Source organism: Onthophagus taurus, unplaced genomic scaffold (genome assembly GCF_036711975.1).
Source record: "Onthophagus taurus isolate NC unplaced genomic scaffold, IU_Otau_3.0 ScKx7SY_15, whole genome shotgun sequence".
Lineage (NCBI taxonomy): Eukaryota > Metazoa > Arthropoda > Insecta > Coleoptera > Scarabaeidae > Onthophagus > Onthophagus taurus.
Genome location: NW_027248940.1, coordinates 2,148,723 through 2,169,106, shown reverse-complemented (window position 1 = coordinate 2,169,106; position 20,384 = coordinate 2,148,723). Strand labels below are relative to the sequence as shown.

Sequence of the window (20,384 nt, the reverse complement as noted above, 5' to 3'; positions counted from 1 at the left end):
AAAAAATTTTATTAATAAATGTTGTTCCTATATTAATTCGAAACATATTTTATTTGAAAAAATTTTTGATACAATCAATAATTAGAAAGATAACAGTAAATACTTACCGTTTTTGTACTGTTCACAGGGAAATTTAAAATTGATAATTTCAAAAAATTTTATTAATGAATGTTGTTGCTATATTAATTCTAAACATATTTTATTTAAAAAGATTTTTGATACAAACAATAATTAGAAAGATAACAGTAAATTCCATTTTTGTACTGTTCACAGGGAAATTCAAAATTGATAATTTCAAAAAATTTTATTAATGAATGTTGTTGCTATATTAATTCTAAACATATTTTATTTAAAAAGATTTTTGATACAAACAATAATTAGAAAGATAACAGTAAATTCCATTTTTGTACTGTTCACAGGGAAATTCAAAATTGATAATTTCAAAAAATTTTATTAATGAATGTTGTTGCTATATTAATTCTAAACCTATTTTATTTGAAAAAAATTTTGATACAAATAATAATTAGAAAGATAACATTAAATTCCATTTTTGTACTGTTCACAGGGAAATTAAAAATTGATAATTTCAAAAAATTTTATTAATGAATGTTGTTGCTATATTAATTCTAAACATATTTTATTTAAAAAAATTTTTGATACAAACAATAATTAGAAAGATAACAGTAAATTCCATTGTAACAAGTCAGAAAAGATATCTATATTTAATTCGGGGAAGTACAGAAATATTTTGGGAGTGGGGACAACGGATGAGGGACTCGCGAAAAGAGCAGGCAGACAGAAGAAGTTAGAGAGAGTGTGGTCGAGAGTTAGAGTAGAGGCATGGGTAAAGTGTGGGAATGAAAAGTGGAAAAAGACTAAAAGAAATTAAAAGAGAAAAATAAGAGAAGAAAGTAGAGAAGAAAAAGGTGTCAATCAACCCAAAAACCATTATGTGAGTACGAGATAGAAATAATTACTGTTTTTTTTTTTTGTTTATTTTATTTGCGTTTAAAAGAAATTAAATTAAAGTATCTCATTAATTAATTCAAAGTTTTTATTGATCTTTTGTATTTTGTTTATTGACATCCGCCGCTTGATCCTTTCCCCATTGTCTTTTGACACACTTAACCACGTTACGAGGCTCCTATAAAGAGTGGACCCGAGGAGAATACCCTTCTCCGAGAATATACTCGGGGGCCTCTTACCACCTCACGCTCGGGGGTGGTAACATATTTGGTGGCAGCGGGGTGGGATGTGTGTTGAAGCGGTGTGGGATGTGTGTTGAAGACGGGTGGAGACGTGTTAACGGTGAGATGTATGTAAAAATATGAGAAATTCCCCTTTATTCAAATTAAAATTAATCCCAACAACATAGATTTGGTTATGTAAAAATCGAAATTATTTTCATTGTTATTTTGTGTCGGTCATTTGAGTTAAAATAGAGCTTCAAATCTTTTTTTTAATGAGATAGAGAGAGAAAGGTAGTATTTTTGCTAAAACAAATTTATCATATTATAAACTGAGATCCAGACGGTCTGAGCTGTTCCAGCGTATCGCACTTTAGAAATCGCGAAATCATCAAGTTGCGAATTACTCTTGATAACGGACCCCTTTATAAAATTTTTATTTTGCAAATACCATATACTTACATTTTATTTAAGTTTTATTCGAACTAAAAACCAAAATAATGGCTACAAATACAGATGAAAAACCTATCGTAAAAGTTGAAATGCCTAAACCATCATTAGCATCTATTTTAAATTCAATTGAAAATTTTACTGGTAAAGAGAACGTTAAACATTTTTTTGAACGAGTAGAACAGAGAGCAAGTTTAGATAACATTGGAGACGAAGACTTAATTAAAATCGTGCGATGTAGACTAACGGGAGACGCATTCAGTTACTATAAAAGCGAATCAAATTTATCAACAAATGAAATAACATATAAGCAATTCAAACAAAAATTTATTACAAAATTTTCGAAATTGAAAATACCAGGTCAGGCTCAACTAATTTTGTCAAGATGTATACAGGGCCGTAACGAAACTATCAGTCAATTTCTCACGCGACTAAAATTAATTGGACAGGAGGTATTAGAAGAGGATTTAATTGACGCTTCACAGGCGGAACGGGAGGGTATAATTAAAAAACATAACAATATTCTATTGACGCAATTTAGAATGGGAATAAAACGGGAAATTTCTAAGATTATTGGAGTTTTGCTGATGCGAGAGAGTGATTTAACACTCGATAAAGCCGCAGAAATAGCGAGTCAAGAAGAATTGAACCAGATGATGACGGAAAATACAATTAACTACTGTTCACATAGTTATTATTCTGAATATGCTTGTAATTTCTCTCAAGAAGGTGTTTCTAAATCTCAGCCTCATTCAACTGCACCACGGGTTAGTTTTAATAAACCAAATTTTAAACCACAGCAATTCAATAAAAAGAATCGCCCATCCATTTCATATCATTCATCATTTTCTAAACCTTTCGAATCTAACTCAACAAAACCTGATTTTAAATATAATCAAAAATCAAATAATGTGTGTTACAAATGTTATCAACCGGGACATTTTTCTGGGAATTGTCGGAATGAGGTTGTTTGTAGATTTTGTAAAAAAACGGGTCACGTAGAAGTTAAGTGTTGGAAAAAGAATAACCAATCAAGGGGACAAGCCGGTACGAGTAACCATACTACTCGATCCCATACTCAGTTTAACCATCAAAATGGAAATATAAGAAATGAATCACGCAACCCAAATGAAACACAAAATTTTATAAGAACGGGAACCAGTCATTTAAACCTAAATGCCACCTCGTATGTACCCCAATCCGAGGGAAAATGTTAAATCCAGGGGTTAATGATCAGATTACAAATAAAAACGCAATAGTAAAATCAGTTAGCAGTGCTATAAATTCAGAGGCAGACAAATCCATAATTTTTTTAACAATGGGGTGTACAAAATTATCATTTTTGATTGATTCGGGTTCAGCAGTATCGTTATTGAAGGAGGAGAGTTTACTCCGGACAAAAATTAATTACCAATTAGATTTGCAACAACATATAACTTTAAAAGGTATCACGGGAAATGAAGTAGAAGGAGTAGGATTTTCTTTGTTAGATTTTAGGGTGAAAAACAAGAAATTTAATATTAATTGTGTGATTTGTAAAAATATTGCCATTGAAACCGATGGGATAATCGGATGCGACTTCCTAATTAGCAATCAAGCTATTCTTGATTATAATCAGGGAATTTTGAAGTTAGGACATATTCACTTGAAATTGATCATGACATCATCAAAAAGACAAAAATCTTCTACTGCGCATGGGAACTGTTTACAAAATGACATGAATATGAGCGAGAAAAGCAACTGCCAAACACAAATTATGAAAACTCCCTCTCCAGTTTTAACTAAAAGTTTCCCATTTAAGGTGTTAACATCGAAAAATGAAGAACTATTATTTTCCGATAAATCTTCGGAATTGGGTTTTGGTTTGTCAAATGGGGGCGATAAACAAAAGATAGCGAATAAAGAAAATATGGAAAAGGTTGGAGTAATGCAAACACAAACGAAGGATCATCGAGAGAAAGAAAAGGACACGGAGAGATCATCGTCATCTGGACCAAAGATGATTGGTGATACAGAACGAACAGTTGGTCCCTGTTCGGCTCTGTTGATGGAGGCTTTAGAAATTCCGGGACGATGTGAGGTTGTTTGTGAAGCTTTACAAAACCAATGGGAAAAAGATGAAGAAGTTATCATTGAACCAATTGATACGGGTGTTTATGGGTCAATGTCAGCAAGAGTTGTAACAAGGGTAAATAAAAATCAACGGGTTCCGGTGCGCCTGATCAACGTCACCGAGAAACCATTAATGTTGAATAAGGGAACAAGTGTTGGAATTATTACGCGCGTAAATAAAATTGATATTGAACACAAAGGAGATGAGAATTCATCAGCTGGGATTTGGGAAGAGGTACCTCAACTTGAAAATGTAAATGGTGTAAATAGCACTACTCATAAAAGGGAGAAAATGTATGGAAATTACAGGGAATACGAAGAGAAAATATCGAAAAATATTGTAGAAAATTGGGATATTCTTGAAGATAAGGGTAATTTATTTGATGCGCCGAGGGATTATAGCTTGGCACATTGTGTGAGTGAAGATTTGAAAATGGGAGCAGGAATCGCTGCTGAAGTCAAAGAGAAATTTATGGGAATAAAAGAATTAAATAAACAGAATCCAAAAGTGAGAGATGTTTTGTATTTAAGACGAGATGGAAGGTATATTTTGTACCTTATTACTAAAAGAAAATATTTTTATAAACCAACTTACGAAGATTTGTTTTATACCTTGGGAAAATTAAGGGAATTTTGTGAGAAAAATAATATTCATAAATTAGCCCTACCAAAGATTGCTTGTGGGTTAGATGGGTTAAAGTGGGACAGAGTTATCAATATGATCAGATGGATATTTAAAGGATCAAATATTTGGGTGAGAATTTATCATCTTAATGGATTGGATAGGGATGTGAACCCTTATTCAGTTCGTGTAATAGATACTGGAATTGAAAACGCGGAGGATGACATACAAAAGTTATTTGATTTAAATCATTTGAAAGGTGAAGATAAACGGTTATTATTAAAATTGTTAATTGAGTACAAAGATATCTTTTTATTTGGAAATAATAAATTGGGAACTGCTAATGGCGTGAAACATAGAATTGTTACAGAGGCTTGTCATCCAATTGCAAAACCACCATACCGAGTACCACATAGTCAAAGGGAAATTTTAAATAAAGAAATAAGCAAAATGCTTGACGAAGGAGTGATTGAAGAGTCGCAATCACCTTGGTCAGCACCTGTTGTTATGGTACCGAAAAAGTCTGATAATGGAAAACAAGAAGTTCGAGTATGTATTGACTACCGAGGGTTAAATTCAGTCACTAAGAGGGATTTCTATCCGTTACCTAACCTGAACGAAACAATAGATAGATTGGGAAGTTCTACCATATTTACAACACTAGACCTTGCTTCTGGGTATTGGCAAGTGGAAATAGAAGAAGAAGATCAAGAAAAAACCGGATTTAGTACGCCAGAAGGGCACTATCATTGTAAAAAGATGCCATTTGGTCTGGTCAATGCGCCCAGTACCTTTCAACGGTTAATGAATACCAATTTATCGGGATTAACGGGGAGTAAGTGTTTAGTTTATTTAGACGACGTTATAGTATTCAGTGGGAACGAAATAATTGAACATCTAAACAGACTGAAAGAAGTGTTTGAAAGAATTAGAAGGGCAAATTTGAGATTAAAACCAAGTAAATGCAAGTTTTTACTATCCGAAACCAAATATTTGGGTCACGTTATTTCAAACGAAGGAATCAAACCAGATGCAGAAAAAGTTCAAGCTGTACTTAATTATCCTAAACCAAAAACTGTAAAAGATATTCGGGCATTTTTAGGATTAGCAGGATTTTATAGGCGGTTTATTGAAAGTTATTCAGCAATTGCTAAACCTTTAACGGCATTAACAAAAAAGGATCAACCTTTTATTTGGGGAGAAGAACAGGAAAAATCATTTACTTTACTTCGGAAATCTTTGTGTGATAAACCTGTTTTACACTATCCTGATTTCACACAACCTTTTTATCTAACCACGGATGCTTCGGGAATAGCAATAGGAGCTATACTAAGTCAAAAAGTTGGAGGACATGAAAAACCTGTGGCATATGCCAGTAGGCAACTACAAAAAGCAGAAATGAATTACTCCACTACAGAAAGAGAATGCTTGGCGGTGATATGGGGCGTTAAACATTATCGGGTATATTTGTTTGGAAAACATTTTAAAATCATAACAGATCATCGACCATTAAAATGGTTATTGTCAATCAAAGATCCAAGCTCACGTTTAGCCCGATGGGCATTAACGCTAGCAGAATACGACTTTGAAATAACACATCGACCAGGACGATTACACGGAAACGCTGATGCGTTATCCAGAGTGCAAATAGAGGCAGGAGTAAATTCTTTAACCACCGAAGAGATAAAAACAATAGCAGATAAACAGAAGGAGGATTGTTTTGCTAAAACTATTATTGCAAGAATTGAAAACGATCCAAAGTATTTAGATTTCTTTATTGACGAAGAGGGGATACTATATAAAACAAAACAACAGAATGAAAGATACCATAGATTAGTAGTACCAACGGAATTAAGAAAAGAAATTATGTATCAATGTCATGACTTGCCGTATGCTGGACATTTTGGAGTCGATAAAACCAAGTCTCAGGTGAAGCAAAAGTACTATTGGAAAAATATGGGCGACGATATAAAAAGCTACTGTGACAAATGTTTAGCCTGTAACAAACGGAAAAGTTCGTCACATTTAAAACCAGCTCCATTACAATTATTTACGCCAGCACAGGAACCATTTGAAAGGGTATCAATGGATATCGTAGGACCATTGCCGATCACCTACAATGGAAATAAATATATACTCACGGTTCAAGATTATTTTACGAGATACACCGAAGCGATCCCATTGCAAAATCAGAAGGCTGAGACAGTGGCGAAAGCTTTTGTGGTGCATGTGATTACGCGGCATGGGACTCCAAAGGTATTACTTACCGATCAAGGCACAAATTTCATGTCGAAATTAATGGACGAAGTATGTAAATTACTACAAATCAAAAAGATTCGCACTACTCCATATCATCCACAAACGAATGGCATGATTGAGAGAATGCATCGAGTTTTAAAGGACTTACTATCTCATGTGGTAGATGATAAACAAAAAGATTGGGACGATTGGTTGCCATATGTAATGATGGCTTACCGAAACAACGTACATTCTACTACCGGAGAGTCTCCATACTTTTTACTTCACGGAAGGGATATGAATCTACCCTACGAACTTTATACCAAACCAGATCGTTATCGATATGATTATGACGACAATTACGTATCCGAACTGCTGGAACGATTACATCAATCGTATCAGTTTGTGAGAAGTCATGAGGTCAAAGCTAAAAATAAACAATTAGTTCAATTTAATAAAAGGGCTAAAGAGAAAAATCTGGAACTAGGTGACAAAGTATTATTATATAATCCAGGGATCAAAACTGGAGTAAATTTAAAGTTAAGTAAACCATGGGTAGGACCATACCGAATAATAGGACAAACAGGTCCAGTAAACTTTAAAATAAAGGAAATTAATGGTTCAAAAGTCGAATTAGTACATTCGAATCGTATAAAACTCTATAAGGGAGATGTTGAAGAAAAGAGAAAGAAAGAGTCAGATACTAAAGACCTAGAGAACAACAAATTGAGTTTTGATATAGAAGAACCTATGTGGTATGATTGGAAAGTATTTCCGGACCAAAATAACGAAGACGGAGGGGAAGATCTGTTAGAAGAACAGACAGCTCAGAGTATAGTGGAATACGTTCCAGAAGAAAATATAGAAGATACTAACCTCGAAACAACTGAACCAGGGAATGATACAACGGTTCAAAGAGAAGAAAACACTGGGCATTCATATCTTACCAGAAGTAGAGGTGATGTACCAGAATTGCCATGGGTATTACCGAAAAGAATTTAATAATTTTTATGTATACATTTTGTTGGTTGTTTTCATTGATTATTATTAATAAGGTTTTATCTATCTAGACATAGTATATTGTTAAGGCTTCGAATATTAATACATAGATATAATACGTTTTCTTGGGATTTATAGATTTATAGGAGTATAATTGTTTGAATACATTAATAAAATATATATTTTCAGGTTCTATTTAACTAGTTGGCTACTGATTTTTACGGGGATGTATATAAAGGGTTTAATTGTATACGATTGTCGGGGACCATCTACCAACATTACAGCAGTGTCGCTTCACGATGTGGCACCCTGTCCATCTCCGCAAACAAACTACACCGAGAAGAAAATAAATGTCCGAGTGATTCAGAAAAATGACTATTCCAAAATAAAAGTAAAAACTTGTCTTATAGAAGTAACACGGTTGATAAGATATTGTGGTATGAATAGTCATGTTAGTGATGTCCACCAAGGGTTGATGAAAACCATCAGGCCAATTGGACGAGATGAGTGTCGAAAACTTCATAATACTGGTACTTATATAGGATATTCAGGGAATGTTATTTCTAATATAAAAGTAAATGCCACAACATCTGCATCAATTACCGTTGCTGGGAAGTTATCTATGAACGGAGATTGTGAAGGAACAGTTTATACAGAAAATGGTCAGACATGGTCTAGGGTAGTTGTTACTGCAGCTGTTACATTTATGTTAAAAGAATATTATGCCACTATCGCTTTGGATTCTAATGAAATATCATTGATGGGAGGAGTTACATGTCCATTTGTAGATGGATACTGTATGGATGTTGAAGCAGGTGAAACTATTTGGGATGAAATAGAACAAGGAGCTTGTAAGAAACGGCAATATTCAATTATTTATGAAGGTATTGGAACAGAAGTTTCAGTAAGTAGTCAGGATACAGTTGAAAATTATTTGGTTGTTGAGCAAGACGAATACATCTTTGCATTGAATCTACTAAGGAAGGGTATTGTATGTAACTATGAGGTTTGGGTTACCGAACATCCTCGATTACTAGTAACAAAATCTAAAAATGCTTTTTATCATTTAAATTCTAAAACTCATGACGTCAATAATATAAATCTGTTGACATATGTTAATTCAAAATTTATGTATATTGAAATTTCGTCAAAATTATTGTTTAGAGAGTTACATGTTCAAGCAGTATATCGAAGATGTTTAATAAAGAGAGAAGTATTGAGAAATAGATTGTTGATGGCACCTTTAAATACAAATGCTATTGCCAGTATTTTCAAGACTTCTCTGGGGTATATGGGAAGGGTTTTAGGGGAAGTTTTATACATCATTAAATGTGAACCAAAAATCGCAGAAGTGCGAAGGGTTGATAAATGCTATAATGAATTGCCGATACTGGTTAATAACAATGAGTCATTATTTATGGCTCCAATCACACATGTAGTGCAAGAGCATGCCGAAGAGATAATGTGCTCTCCGGTAGCTCCTTCACTATTTTACATAGAGAACCGATGGGTAGGATTTAGTCCATATCCCACAGTGTATAATTCTCCAGCTTCTTTAGAAATTAACGATGAAAATAATATAAAATTTAGTCCTATTCGAAATTTGGGAAGTGGAGGATTGTATACTCAAAATGAAATTGATAAGATTCAACATAATTTTCTGTTTGGATCCGAGCGTGATGCAATTACCTCATTTTTAGTCAATCGGGTTGCAGGTAGAACTGATGATTCAAACCAGTACGACACAACAAAATTATTTAGTTCAAAAGAAATTAAACGAATCGCTAAGTCGACACTAAGTTATGCTTGGGGTTGGTTTACCGATATTGGGATTTTTATGTCAGGATTTATGGGAATATACATAGCATTTATCATCCTAAAATATATTTGTTCAGTAATTTTAAATGGTTTTGTTTTATACCAGGCTCTGGGATGCGGATTTTCGATTATTGCCAGTTTTTGGACGACTTTAACTTCATGGTTTTTACATCGAAGTTATAATCACAAAGTATCAGATCCAGAGAACCAGGAAGATTTTGCACGAGTACAAGATGGTCATTCTGTTCAACCTACAGCACCCCATAGCAGTAAAGTGATGTATCCGGAAATCCATATTGTACAAGAGACGCCATGAATTTTCGATTAAATATGTCGTTACGTGTTTGTAACACAAAGACACTCTTATTGTCTGTAATTAGGTTAAGAAGTTATTGTTATGAAAAAGGAAAAAAAAAATAATAATTCATTAAGAGAAAGTTAAGAAAGTTTGATACTCATCACCATGTGGAGGTAATAAGTTTCGAATAGTTTTTTTTTTTGAGTTGTTAAAAATTTTTTAAATTTATGAATGAAAAGTTTTGATTTAAACAAAGGTTTGCATATTGAATAACGCAATATATCTTATCAAAATAATTCTCCGAAAAAGAAAAAAAAATGCTGGGAAATGAAAAGGAAACGCCTTCCTTTCCTTAGAATGGATTAAAAAAAAAACAACTACGAAGGATGAAGCTGTTAGTTATCGGGCATGTCGTATGGAAAACGATACAGAAAAAGTAAAGACAGGAAAAGAAAAAAAAAAATTACCACAAAACTTCGAAAGAAAGAAAAAAATACATATATATTAAAAAGTAAAGAAAAGAAAGAAAAAACAAACAAAACAATATATATGTATATGTTATGAAGAAAAGCGAAAATTAAGTTACAACTGTAGTTGACACAGCCAGTTAACACTAATAGTAACGATGATGCTCTACAATGAAGAAAAAAAAAATCTTGAATAGATATATTGTTTGGGTAAAAACGTAAACGAGTATTGATAACATGTTGATGACCATGTTGATGAGTATTTAAGGCATTAGTTTTATAAACATATATGTACTTTATAAGAAAAAAAAAAATATTTCAATTTCTTTTTGTAATAGAGTTAAGTTTATTTTGATGTTTAATTATGTATTGGATTTTTGATAAAATTGTTGATTGACACTTGGATTATACAAAATATTTCTGTTTTCTTTTTAAATAAGTTGTTGGTAATGCGTAACCAACATCTTAATTAAAGGGGGGAGTAATGTAACAAGTCAGAAAAGATATCTATATTTAATTCGGGGAAGTACAGAAATATTTTGGGAGTGGGGACAACGGATGAGGGACTCGCGAAAAGAGCAGGCAGACAGAAGAAGTTAGAGAGAGTGTGGTCGAGAGTTAGAGTAGAGGCATGGGTAAAGTGTGGGAATGAAAAGTGGAAAAAGACTAAAAGAAATTAAAAGAGAAAAATAAGAGAAGAAAGTAGAGAAGAAAAAGGTGTCAATCAACCCAAAAACCATTATGTGAGTACGAGATAGAAATAATTACTGTTTTTTTTTTTTGTTTATTTTATTTGCGTTTAAAAGAAATTAAATTAAAGTATCTCATTAATTAATTCAAAGTTTTTATTGATCTTTTGTATTTTGTTTATTGACATCCGCCGCTTGATCCTTTCCCCATTGTCTTTTGACACACTTAACCACGTTACGAGGCTCCTATAAAGAGTGGACCCGAGGAGAATACCCTTCTCCGAGAATATACTCGGGGGCCTCTTACCACTTCACGCTCGGGGGTGGTAACACCATTTTTGTACTGTTCACAGGGAAATTAAAAATTGATAATTTCAAAAAATTTTATTAATGAATGTTGTTGCTATATTAATTCTAAACCTATTTTATTTGAAAAAAATTTTGATACAAATAATAATTAGAAAGATAACATTAAATTCCATTTTTGTACTGTTCACAGAGAAATTAAAAATTGATAATTTCAAAAAATTTTATTAATGAATGTTGTTGCTATATTAATTCTAAACATATTTTATTTAAAAAAATTTTTGATACAAACAATAATTAGAAAGATAACAGTAAATTCCATTTTTGTACTGTTCACAGGGAAATTAAAAATTGATAATTTCAAAAAATTTTATTAATGAATGTTGTTGCTATATTAATTCTAAACCTATTTTATTTGAAAAAAATTTTGATACAAATAATAATTAGAAAGATAACATTAAATTCCATTTTTGTACTGTTCACAGGGAAATTAAAAATTGATAATTTCAAAAAATTTTATTAATGAATGTTGTTGCTATATTAATTCTAAACATATTTTATTTAAAAAAATTTTTGATACAAACAATAATTAGAAAGATAACAGTAAATTCCATTTTTGTACTGTTCACAGGGAAATTAAAAATTGATAATTTCAAAAAATTTTATTAATGAATGTTGTTGCTATATTAATTCTAAACATATTTTATTTAAAAAAATTTTTGATACAAACAATAATTAGAAAGATAACAGTAAATTCCATTTTTGTACTGTTCACAGGGAAATTAAAAATTGATAATTTCAAAAAATTTTATTAATGAATGTTGTTGCTATATTAATTCTAAACATATTTTATTTAAAAAATTTTTTGATACAAACAATAATTAGAAAGATAACAGTAAATTCCATTTTTGTACTGTTCACAGGGAAATTCAAAATTGATAATTTCAAAAAATTTAATAATGAATGTTGTTGCTATATTAATTCTAAATATATTTTATTTAAAAAAAATTTTGATGCAAACAATAATTAGAAAGATAACAGTAAATTCCATTTTTGTACTGTTCACAGGGAAATTCAAAATTGATAATTTCAAAAAATTTTATTAATGAATGTTGTTGCTATATTAATTCTAAACATATTTTATTTAAAAAATTTTTTGATACAAACAATAATTAGAAAGATAACAGTAAATTCCATTTTTGTACTGTTCACAAGGAAATTCAAAATTGATAATTTCAAAAAATTTTATTAATGAATGTTGTTGCTATATTAATTCTAAATATATTTTATTTCAAAAAAAATTTGATACAAACAATAATTAGAAAGATAACAGTAAATTCCATTTTTGTACTGTTCACAGGGAAATTCAAAATTGATAATTTCAAAAAATTTTATTAATGAATGTTGTTGCTATATTAATTATAAACATATTTTATTTGAAAAAATTTTTGATACAAACAATAATTAGAAAGATAACAGTAAATTCCATTTTTGTACTGTTCACAGGGAAATTCAAAATTGATAATTTCAAAAAATTTTATTAATGAATGTTGTTGCTATATTAATTCTAAACATATTTTATTTGAAAAAATTTTTTATACAAACAATAATTAGAAAGATAACAGTAAATTCCATTTTTGTACTGTTCACAGGGAAATTCAAAATTGATAATTTCAAACAATTTTATTAATAAATGTTGTTGCTATATTAATTCTAAACATATTTTATTTAAAAAATTTTTTGATACAAACAATAATTAGAAAGATAACAGTAAATTCCATTTTTGTGCTGTTCACAGGGAAATTTAAAATTGATAATTTCAAAAAATTTTATTAATGAATGTTGTTGCTATATTAATTCTAAACATATTTTATTTAAAAAAAATTTTGATACAAACAATAATTAGAAAGATAACAATAAATTCCATTTTTGTACTGTTCACAGGGAAATTCAAAATTGATAATTTCAAAAAATTTTATTAATGAATGTTGTTGCTATACTAATTCTAAACATATTTTATTTAAAAAAATTTTTGATACAAACAATAATTAGAATGATAACAGTAAATTCCATTTTTGTACTGTTCACAGGGAAATTCAAAATTGATAATTTCAAAAAATTTTATTAATGAATGTTGTTGCTATATTAATTCTAAACATATTTTATTTGAAAAAATTTTTTATACAAACAATAATTAGAAAGATAACAGTAAATTCCATTTTTGTACTGTTCACAAGGAAATTCAAAATTGATAATTTCAAAAAATTTTATTAATGAATGTTGTTGCTATATTAATTCTAAACATATTTTATTTAAAAAGATTTTTGATACAAACAATAATTAGAAAGATAACAGTAAATTCCATTTTTGTACTGTTCACAGGGAAATTCAAAATTGATAATTTCAAAAAATTTTATTAATGAATGTTGTTGCTATATTAATTCTAAACATATTTTATTTGAAAAAATTTTTTATACAAACAATAATTAGAAAGATAACAGTAAATTCCATTTTTGTACTGTTCACAGGGAAATTCAAAATTGATAATTTCAAAAAATTTTATTAATGAATGTTGTTGCTATATTAATTCTAAACATATTTTATTTGAAAAAATTTTTTATACAAACAATAATTAGAAAGATAACAGTAAATTCCATTTTTGTACTGTTCACAGGGAAATTCAAAATTGATAATTTCAAACAATTTTATTAATAAATGTTGTTGCTATATTAATTCTAAACATATTTTATTTAAAAAATTTTTTGATACAAACAATAATTAGAAAGATAACAGTAAATTCCATTTTTGTGCTGTTCACAGGGAAATTTAAAATTGATAATTTCAAAAAATTTTATTAATGAATGTTGTTGCTATATTAATTCTAAACATATTTTATTTAAAAAAAATTTTGATACAAACAATAATTAGAAAGATAACAATAAATTCCATTTTTGTACTGTTCACAGGGAAATTCAAAATTGATAATTTCAAAAAATTTTATTAATGAATGTTGTTGCTATATTAATTCTAAACATATTTTATTTAAAAAAATTTTTGATACAAACAATAATTAGAATGATAACAGTAAATTCCATTTTTGTACTGTTCACAGGGAAATTCAAAATTGATAATTTCAAAAATTTTTATTAATAAATGTTGTTGCTATATTAATTCTAAACATATTTTATTTAAAAAAATTTTTGATGCAAACAATAATTAGAAAGATAACAGTAAATTCCATTTTTGTACTGTTCACAGGGAAATTCAAAATTGATAATTTCAAAAAATTTAATAATGAATGTTGTTGCTATATTAATTCTAAATATATTTTATTTAAAAAAAATTTTGATGCAAACAATAATTAGAAAGATAACAGTAAATTCCATTTTTGTACTGTTCACAGGGAAATTCAAAATTGATAATTTCAAAAAATTTAATAATGAATGTTGTTGCTATATTAATTCTAAATATATTTTATTTAAAAAAAATTTTGATGCAAACAATAATTAGAAAGATAACAGTAAATTCCATTTTTGTACTGTTCACAGGGAAATTCAAAATTGATAATTTCAAAAAATTTTATTAATGAATGTTGTTGCTATATTAATTCTAAACATATTTTATTTAAAAAAATTTTTGATGCAAACAATAATTAGAAAGATAACAGTAAATTCCATTTTTGTACTGTTCACAGGGAAATTCAAAATTGATAATTTCAAAAAATTTTATTAATGAATGTTGTTGCTATATTAATTCTAAACATATTTTATTTAAAAAAATTTTTGATGCAAACAATAATTAGAAAGATAACAGTAAATTCCATTTTTGTACTGTTCACAGGGAAATTTAAAATTGATAATTTCAAAAAATTTTATTAATAAATGTTGTTCCTATATTAATTCGAAACATATTTTATTTGAAAAAATTTTTGATACAATCAATAATTAGAAAGATAACAGTAAATACTTACCGTTTTTGTACTGTTCACAGGGAAATTTAAAATTGATAATTTCAAAAAATTTTATTAATGAATGTTGTTGCTATATTAATTCTAAACATATTTTATTTAAAAAGATTTTTGATACAAACAATAATTAGAAAGATAACAGTAAATTCCATTTTTGTACTGTTCACAGGGAAATTCAAAATTGATAATTTCAAAAAATTTTATTAATGAATGTTGTTGCTATATTAATTCTAAACATATTTTATTTAAAAAGATTTTTGATACAAACAATAATTAGAAAGATAACAGTAAATTCCATTTTTGTACTGTTCACAGGGAAATTCAAAATTGATAATTTCAAAAAATTTTATTAATGAATGTTGTTGCTATATTAATTCTAAACCTATTTTATTTGAAAAAAATTTTGATACAAATAATAATTAGAAAGATAACATTAAATTCCATTTTTGTACTGTTCACAGGGAAATTAAAAATTGATAATTTCAAAAAATTTTATTAATGAATGTTGTTGCTATATTAATTCTAAACATATTTTATTTAAAAAAATTTTTGATACAAACAATAATTAGAAAGATAACAGTAAATTCCATTGTAACAAGTCAGAAAAGATATCTATATTTAATTCGGGGAAGTACAGAAATATTTTGGGAGTGGGGACAACGGATGAGGGACTCGCGAAAAGAGCAGGCAGACAGAAGAAGTTAGAGAGAGTGTGGTCGAGAGTTAGAGTAGAGGCATGGGTAAAGTGTGGGAATGAAAAGTGGAAAAAGACTAAAAGAAATTAAAAGAGAAAAATAAGAGAAGAAAGTAGAGAAGAAAAAGGTGTCAATCAACCCAAAAACCATTATGTGAGTACGAGATAGAAATAATTACTGTTTTTTTTTTTTGTTTATTTTATTTGCGTTTAAAAGAAATTAAATTAAAGTATCTCATTAATTAATTCAAAGTTTTTATTGATCTTTTGTATTTTGTTTATTGACATCCGCCGCTTGATCCTTTCCCCATTGTCTTTTGACACACTTAACCACGTTACGAGGCTCCTATAAAGAGTGGACCCGAGGAGAATACCCTTCTCCGAGAATATACTCGGGGGCCTCTTACCACTTCACGCTCGGGGGTGGTAACACCATTTTTGTACTGTTCACAGGGAAATTAAAAATTGATAATTTCAAAAAATTTTATTAATGAATGTTGTTGCTATATTAATTCTAAACCTATTTTATTTGAAAAAAATTTTGATACAAATAATAATTAGAAAGATAACATTAAATTCCATTTTTGTACTGTTCACAGGGAAATTAAAAATTGATAATTTCAAAAAATTTTATTAATGAATGTTGTTGCTATATTAATTCTAAACATATTTTATTTAAAAAAATTTTTGATACAAACAATAATTAGAAAGATAACAGTAAATTCCATTTTTGTACTGTTCACAGGGAAATTAAAAATTGATAATTTCAAAAAATTTTATTAATGAATGTTGTTGCTATATTAATTCTAAACCTATTTTATTTGAAAAAAATTTTGATACAAATAATAATTAGAAAGATAACATTAAATTCCATTTTTGTACTGTTCACAGGGAAATTAAAAATTGATAATTTCAAAAAATTTTATTAATGAATGTTGTTGCTATATTAATTCTAAACATATTTTATTTAAAAAAATTTTTGATACAAACAATAATTAGAAAGATAACAGTAAATTCCATTTTTGTACTGTTCACAGGGAAATTAAAAATTGATAATTTCAAAAAATTTTATTAATGAATGTTGTTGCTATATTAATTCTAAACATATTTTATTTAAAAAAATTTTTGATACAAACAATAATTAGAAAGATAACAGTAAATTCCATTTTTGTACTGTTCACAGGGAAATTAAAAATTGATAATTTCAAAAAATTTTATTAATGAATGTTGTTGCTATATTAATTCTAAACATATTTTATTTAAAAAATTTTTTGATACAAACAATAATTAGAAAGATAACAGTAAATTCCATTTTTGTACTGTTCACAGGGAAATTCAAAATTGATAATTTCAAAAAATTTAATAATGAATGTTGTTGCTATATTAATTCTAAATATATTTTATTTAAAAAAAATTTTGATGCAAACAATAATTAGAAAGATAACAGTAAATTCCATTTTTGTACTGTTCACAGGGAAATTCAAAATTGATAATTTCAAAAAATTTAATAATGAATGTTGTTGCTATATTAATTCTAAATATATTTTATTTAAAAAAAATTTTGATGCAAACAATAATTAGAAAGATAACAGTAAATTCCATTTTTGTACTGTTCACAGGGAAATTCAAAATTGATAATTTCAAAAAATTTTATTAATGAATGTTGTTGCTATATTAATTCTAAACATATTTTATTTAAAAAAAAATTTGATACAAACAATAATTAGAAAGACAACAGTAAATTCCATTTTTGTACTGTTCACAGGGAAATACAAAATTGATAATTTCAAAAAATTCTATTAATAAATGTTATTGCTTTATTAATTCTAAACATATTTTATTTAAAAAAAAATTTGATACAAACAATAATTAGAAAGATAACAGTAAATTCCATTTTTGTACTGTTCACAGGGAAATTCAAAATTGATAATTTCAAAAAATTTTATTAATGAATGTTGTTGCTATATTAATTCTAAACATATTTTATTTGAAAAAATTTTTCATACAAACAATAATTAGAAAGATAACAGTAAATTCCATTTTTGTACTGTTCACAGGGAAATACAAAATTGATAATTTCAAAAAATTTTATTAATGAATGTTGTTGCTATATTAATTCTAAACATATTTTATTTAAAAAAATTTTTGATGCAAACAATAATTAGAAAGATAACAGTAAATTCCATTTTTGTACTGTTCACAGGGAAATTCAAAATTGATAATTTCAAAAAATTTTATTAATGAATGTTGTTGCTATATCAATTCTAAACATATTTCATTTAAAAAAAATTTGATACAAACAATAATTAGAAAGATAACAGTAAATTCCATTTTTGTACTGTTCACAGTGAAATTCAAAATTGATAATTTCAAAAAATTTTATTAATGAATGTTGTTGCTATATTAATTCTAAACACATTTTATTTAAAAAGATTTTTGATACAAACAATAATTAGAAAGATAACAGTAAATTCCATTTTTGTACTGTTCACAGTGAAATTCAAAATTGATAATTTCAAAAAATTTTATTAATGAATGTTGTTGCTATATTAATTCTAAACACATTTTATTTAAAAAGATTTTTGATACAAACAATAATTAGAAAGATAACAGTAAATTCCATTTTTGTACTGTTCACAGGGAAATTCAAAATTGATAATTTAAAAAAATTTTATTAATGAATGTTGTTGCTATATTAATTCTAAATATATTTTATTTAAAAAAAAAATTTGATACAAACAATAATTAGAAAGATAACAGTAAATTCCATTTTTGTACTGTTCACAGGGAAATTCAAAATTGATAATTTCAAAAAATTTTATTAATGAATGTTGTTGCTATATCAATTCTAAACATATTTTATTTAAAAAAAATTTTCATACAAACAATAATTAGAAAGATAACAGTAAATTCCATTTTTGTACTGTTCACAGGGAAATTCAAAATTGATAATTTCAAAAAATTTTATTAATGAATGTTGTTGCTATATTAATTCTAAACATATTTTATTTAAAAGGAATTTTGATACAAACAATAATTAGAAAGATAACAGTAAATTCCATTTTTGTACTGTTCACAGGGAAATTCAAAATTGATAATTTCAAAAAATTTTATTAATGAATGTTGTTGCTATATTAATTCTAAACATATTTTATTTAAAAGGAATTTTGATACAAACAATAATTAGAAAGATAACAGTAAATTCCATTTTTGTACTGTTCACAGGGAAATTCAAAATTGATAATTTCAAAAAATTTTATTAATAAATGTTGTTGCTATATTAATTCTAAACATATTTTATTTAAAAATTTTTTTGATACAAACAATAATTAGAAAGATAACAGTAAATTCCATTTTTGTACTGTTCACAAGGAAATTCAAAATTGATAATTTCAAAAAATTTTATTAATGAATGTTGTTGCTATATTAATTCTAAACATATTTTATTTAAAAATTTTTTTGATACAAACAATAATTAGAAAGATAACAGTAAATTCCATTTTTGTACTGTTCACAGGGAAATTCAAAATTGATAATTTCAAAAAATTTTATTAATGAATGTTGTTGCTATATTAATTCTAAATATATTTTATTTAAAAAAAATTTTGATACAAACAATAATTAGAAAGATAACAGTAAATTCCATTTTTGTACTGTTCACAGGGAAATTCAAAATTGATAATTTCAAAAAATTTTATTAATGAATGTTGTTGCTATATTAATTCTAAACATATTTTATTTAAAAAAATTTTTGATACAAACAATAATTAGAAAGATAACAGTAAATTCCATTTTTGTACTGTTCACGGGGAAATTAAAAATTGATAATTTCAAAAAATTTTATTAATGAATGTTGTTGCTATATTAATTCTAAACATATTTTATTTAAAAGGAATTTTGATACAAACAATAATTAGAAAGATAACAGTAAATTCCATTTTTGTACTGTTCACAGGGAAATTCAAAATTGATAATTTCAAAAAATTTTATTAATGAATGTTGTTGCTATATTAATTCTAAACATATTTTATTTAAAAGGAATTTTGATACAAACAATAATTAGAAAGATAACAGTAAATTCCATTTTTGTACTGTTCACAGGGAAATTCAAAATTGATAATTTCAAAAAATTTTATTAATAAATGTTGTTGCTATATTAATTCTAAACATATTTTATTTAAAAAAGTTTTTGATACAAACAATAATTAGAAAGATAACAGTAAATTCCATTTTTGTACTGTTCACAAGGAAATTCAAAATTGATAATTTCAAAAAATTTTATTAATGAATGTTGTTGCTATATTAATTCTAAACACATTTTATTTAAAAAGATTTTTGATACAAACAATAATTAGAAAGATAACAGTAAATTCCATTTTTGTACTGTTCACAAGGAAATTCAAAATTGATAATTTCAAAAAATTTTATTAATGAATGTTGTTGCTATATTAATTCTAAACATATTTTATTTAAAAATTTTTTTGATACAAACAATAATTAGAAAGATAACAGTAAATTCCATTTTTGTACTGTTCAC

General features: G+C 27.1%; 1 protein-coding gene across 1 annotated transcript; it reads left to right on the top strand.

Moving 5' to 3' along the window:
* The first annotated feature begins 867 nt into the window (after window positions 1–867).
* LOC139432373 (uncharacterized) lies at window positions 868–11,026 on the top strand. Its single transcript, XM_071200873.1, has 2 exons — window positions 868–952; window positions 7,798–11,026. Coding segments are annotated over exons 1-2 (1,947 nt in total). The 5' UTR covers window positions 868–950; the 3' UTR covers window positions 9,743–11,026.
* Window positions 11,027–20,384: the final 9,358 nt, after the last annotated feature.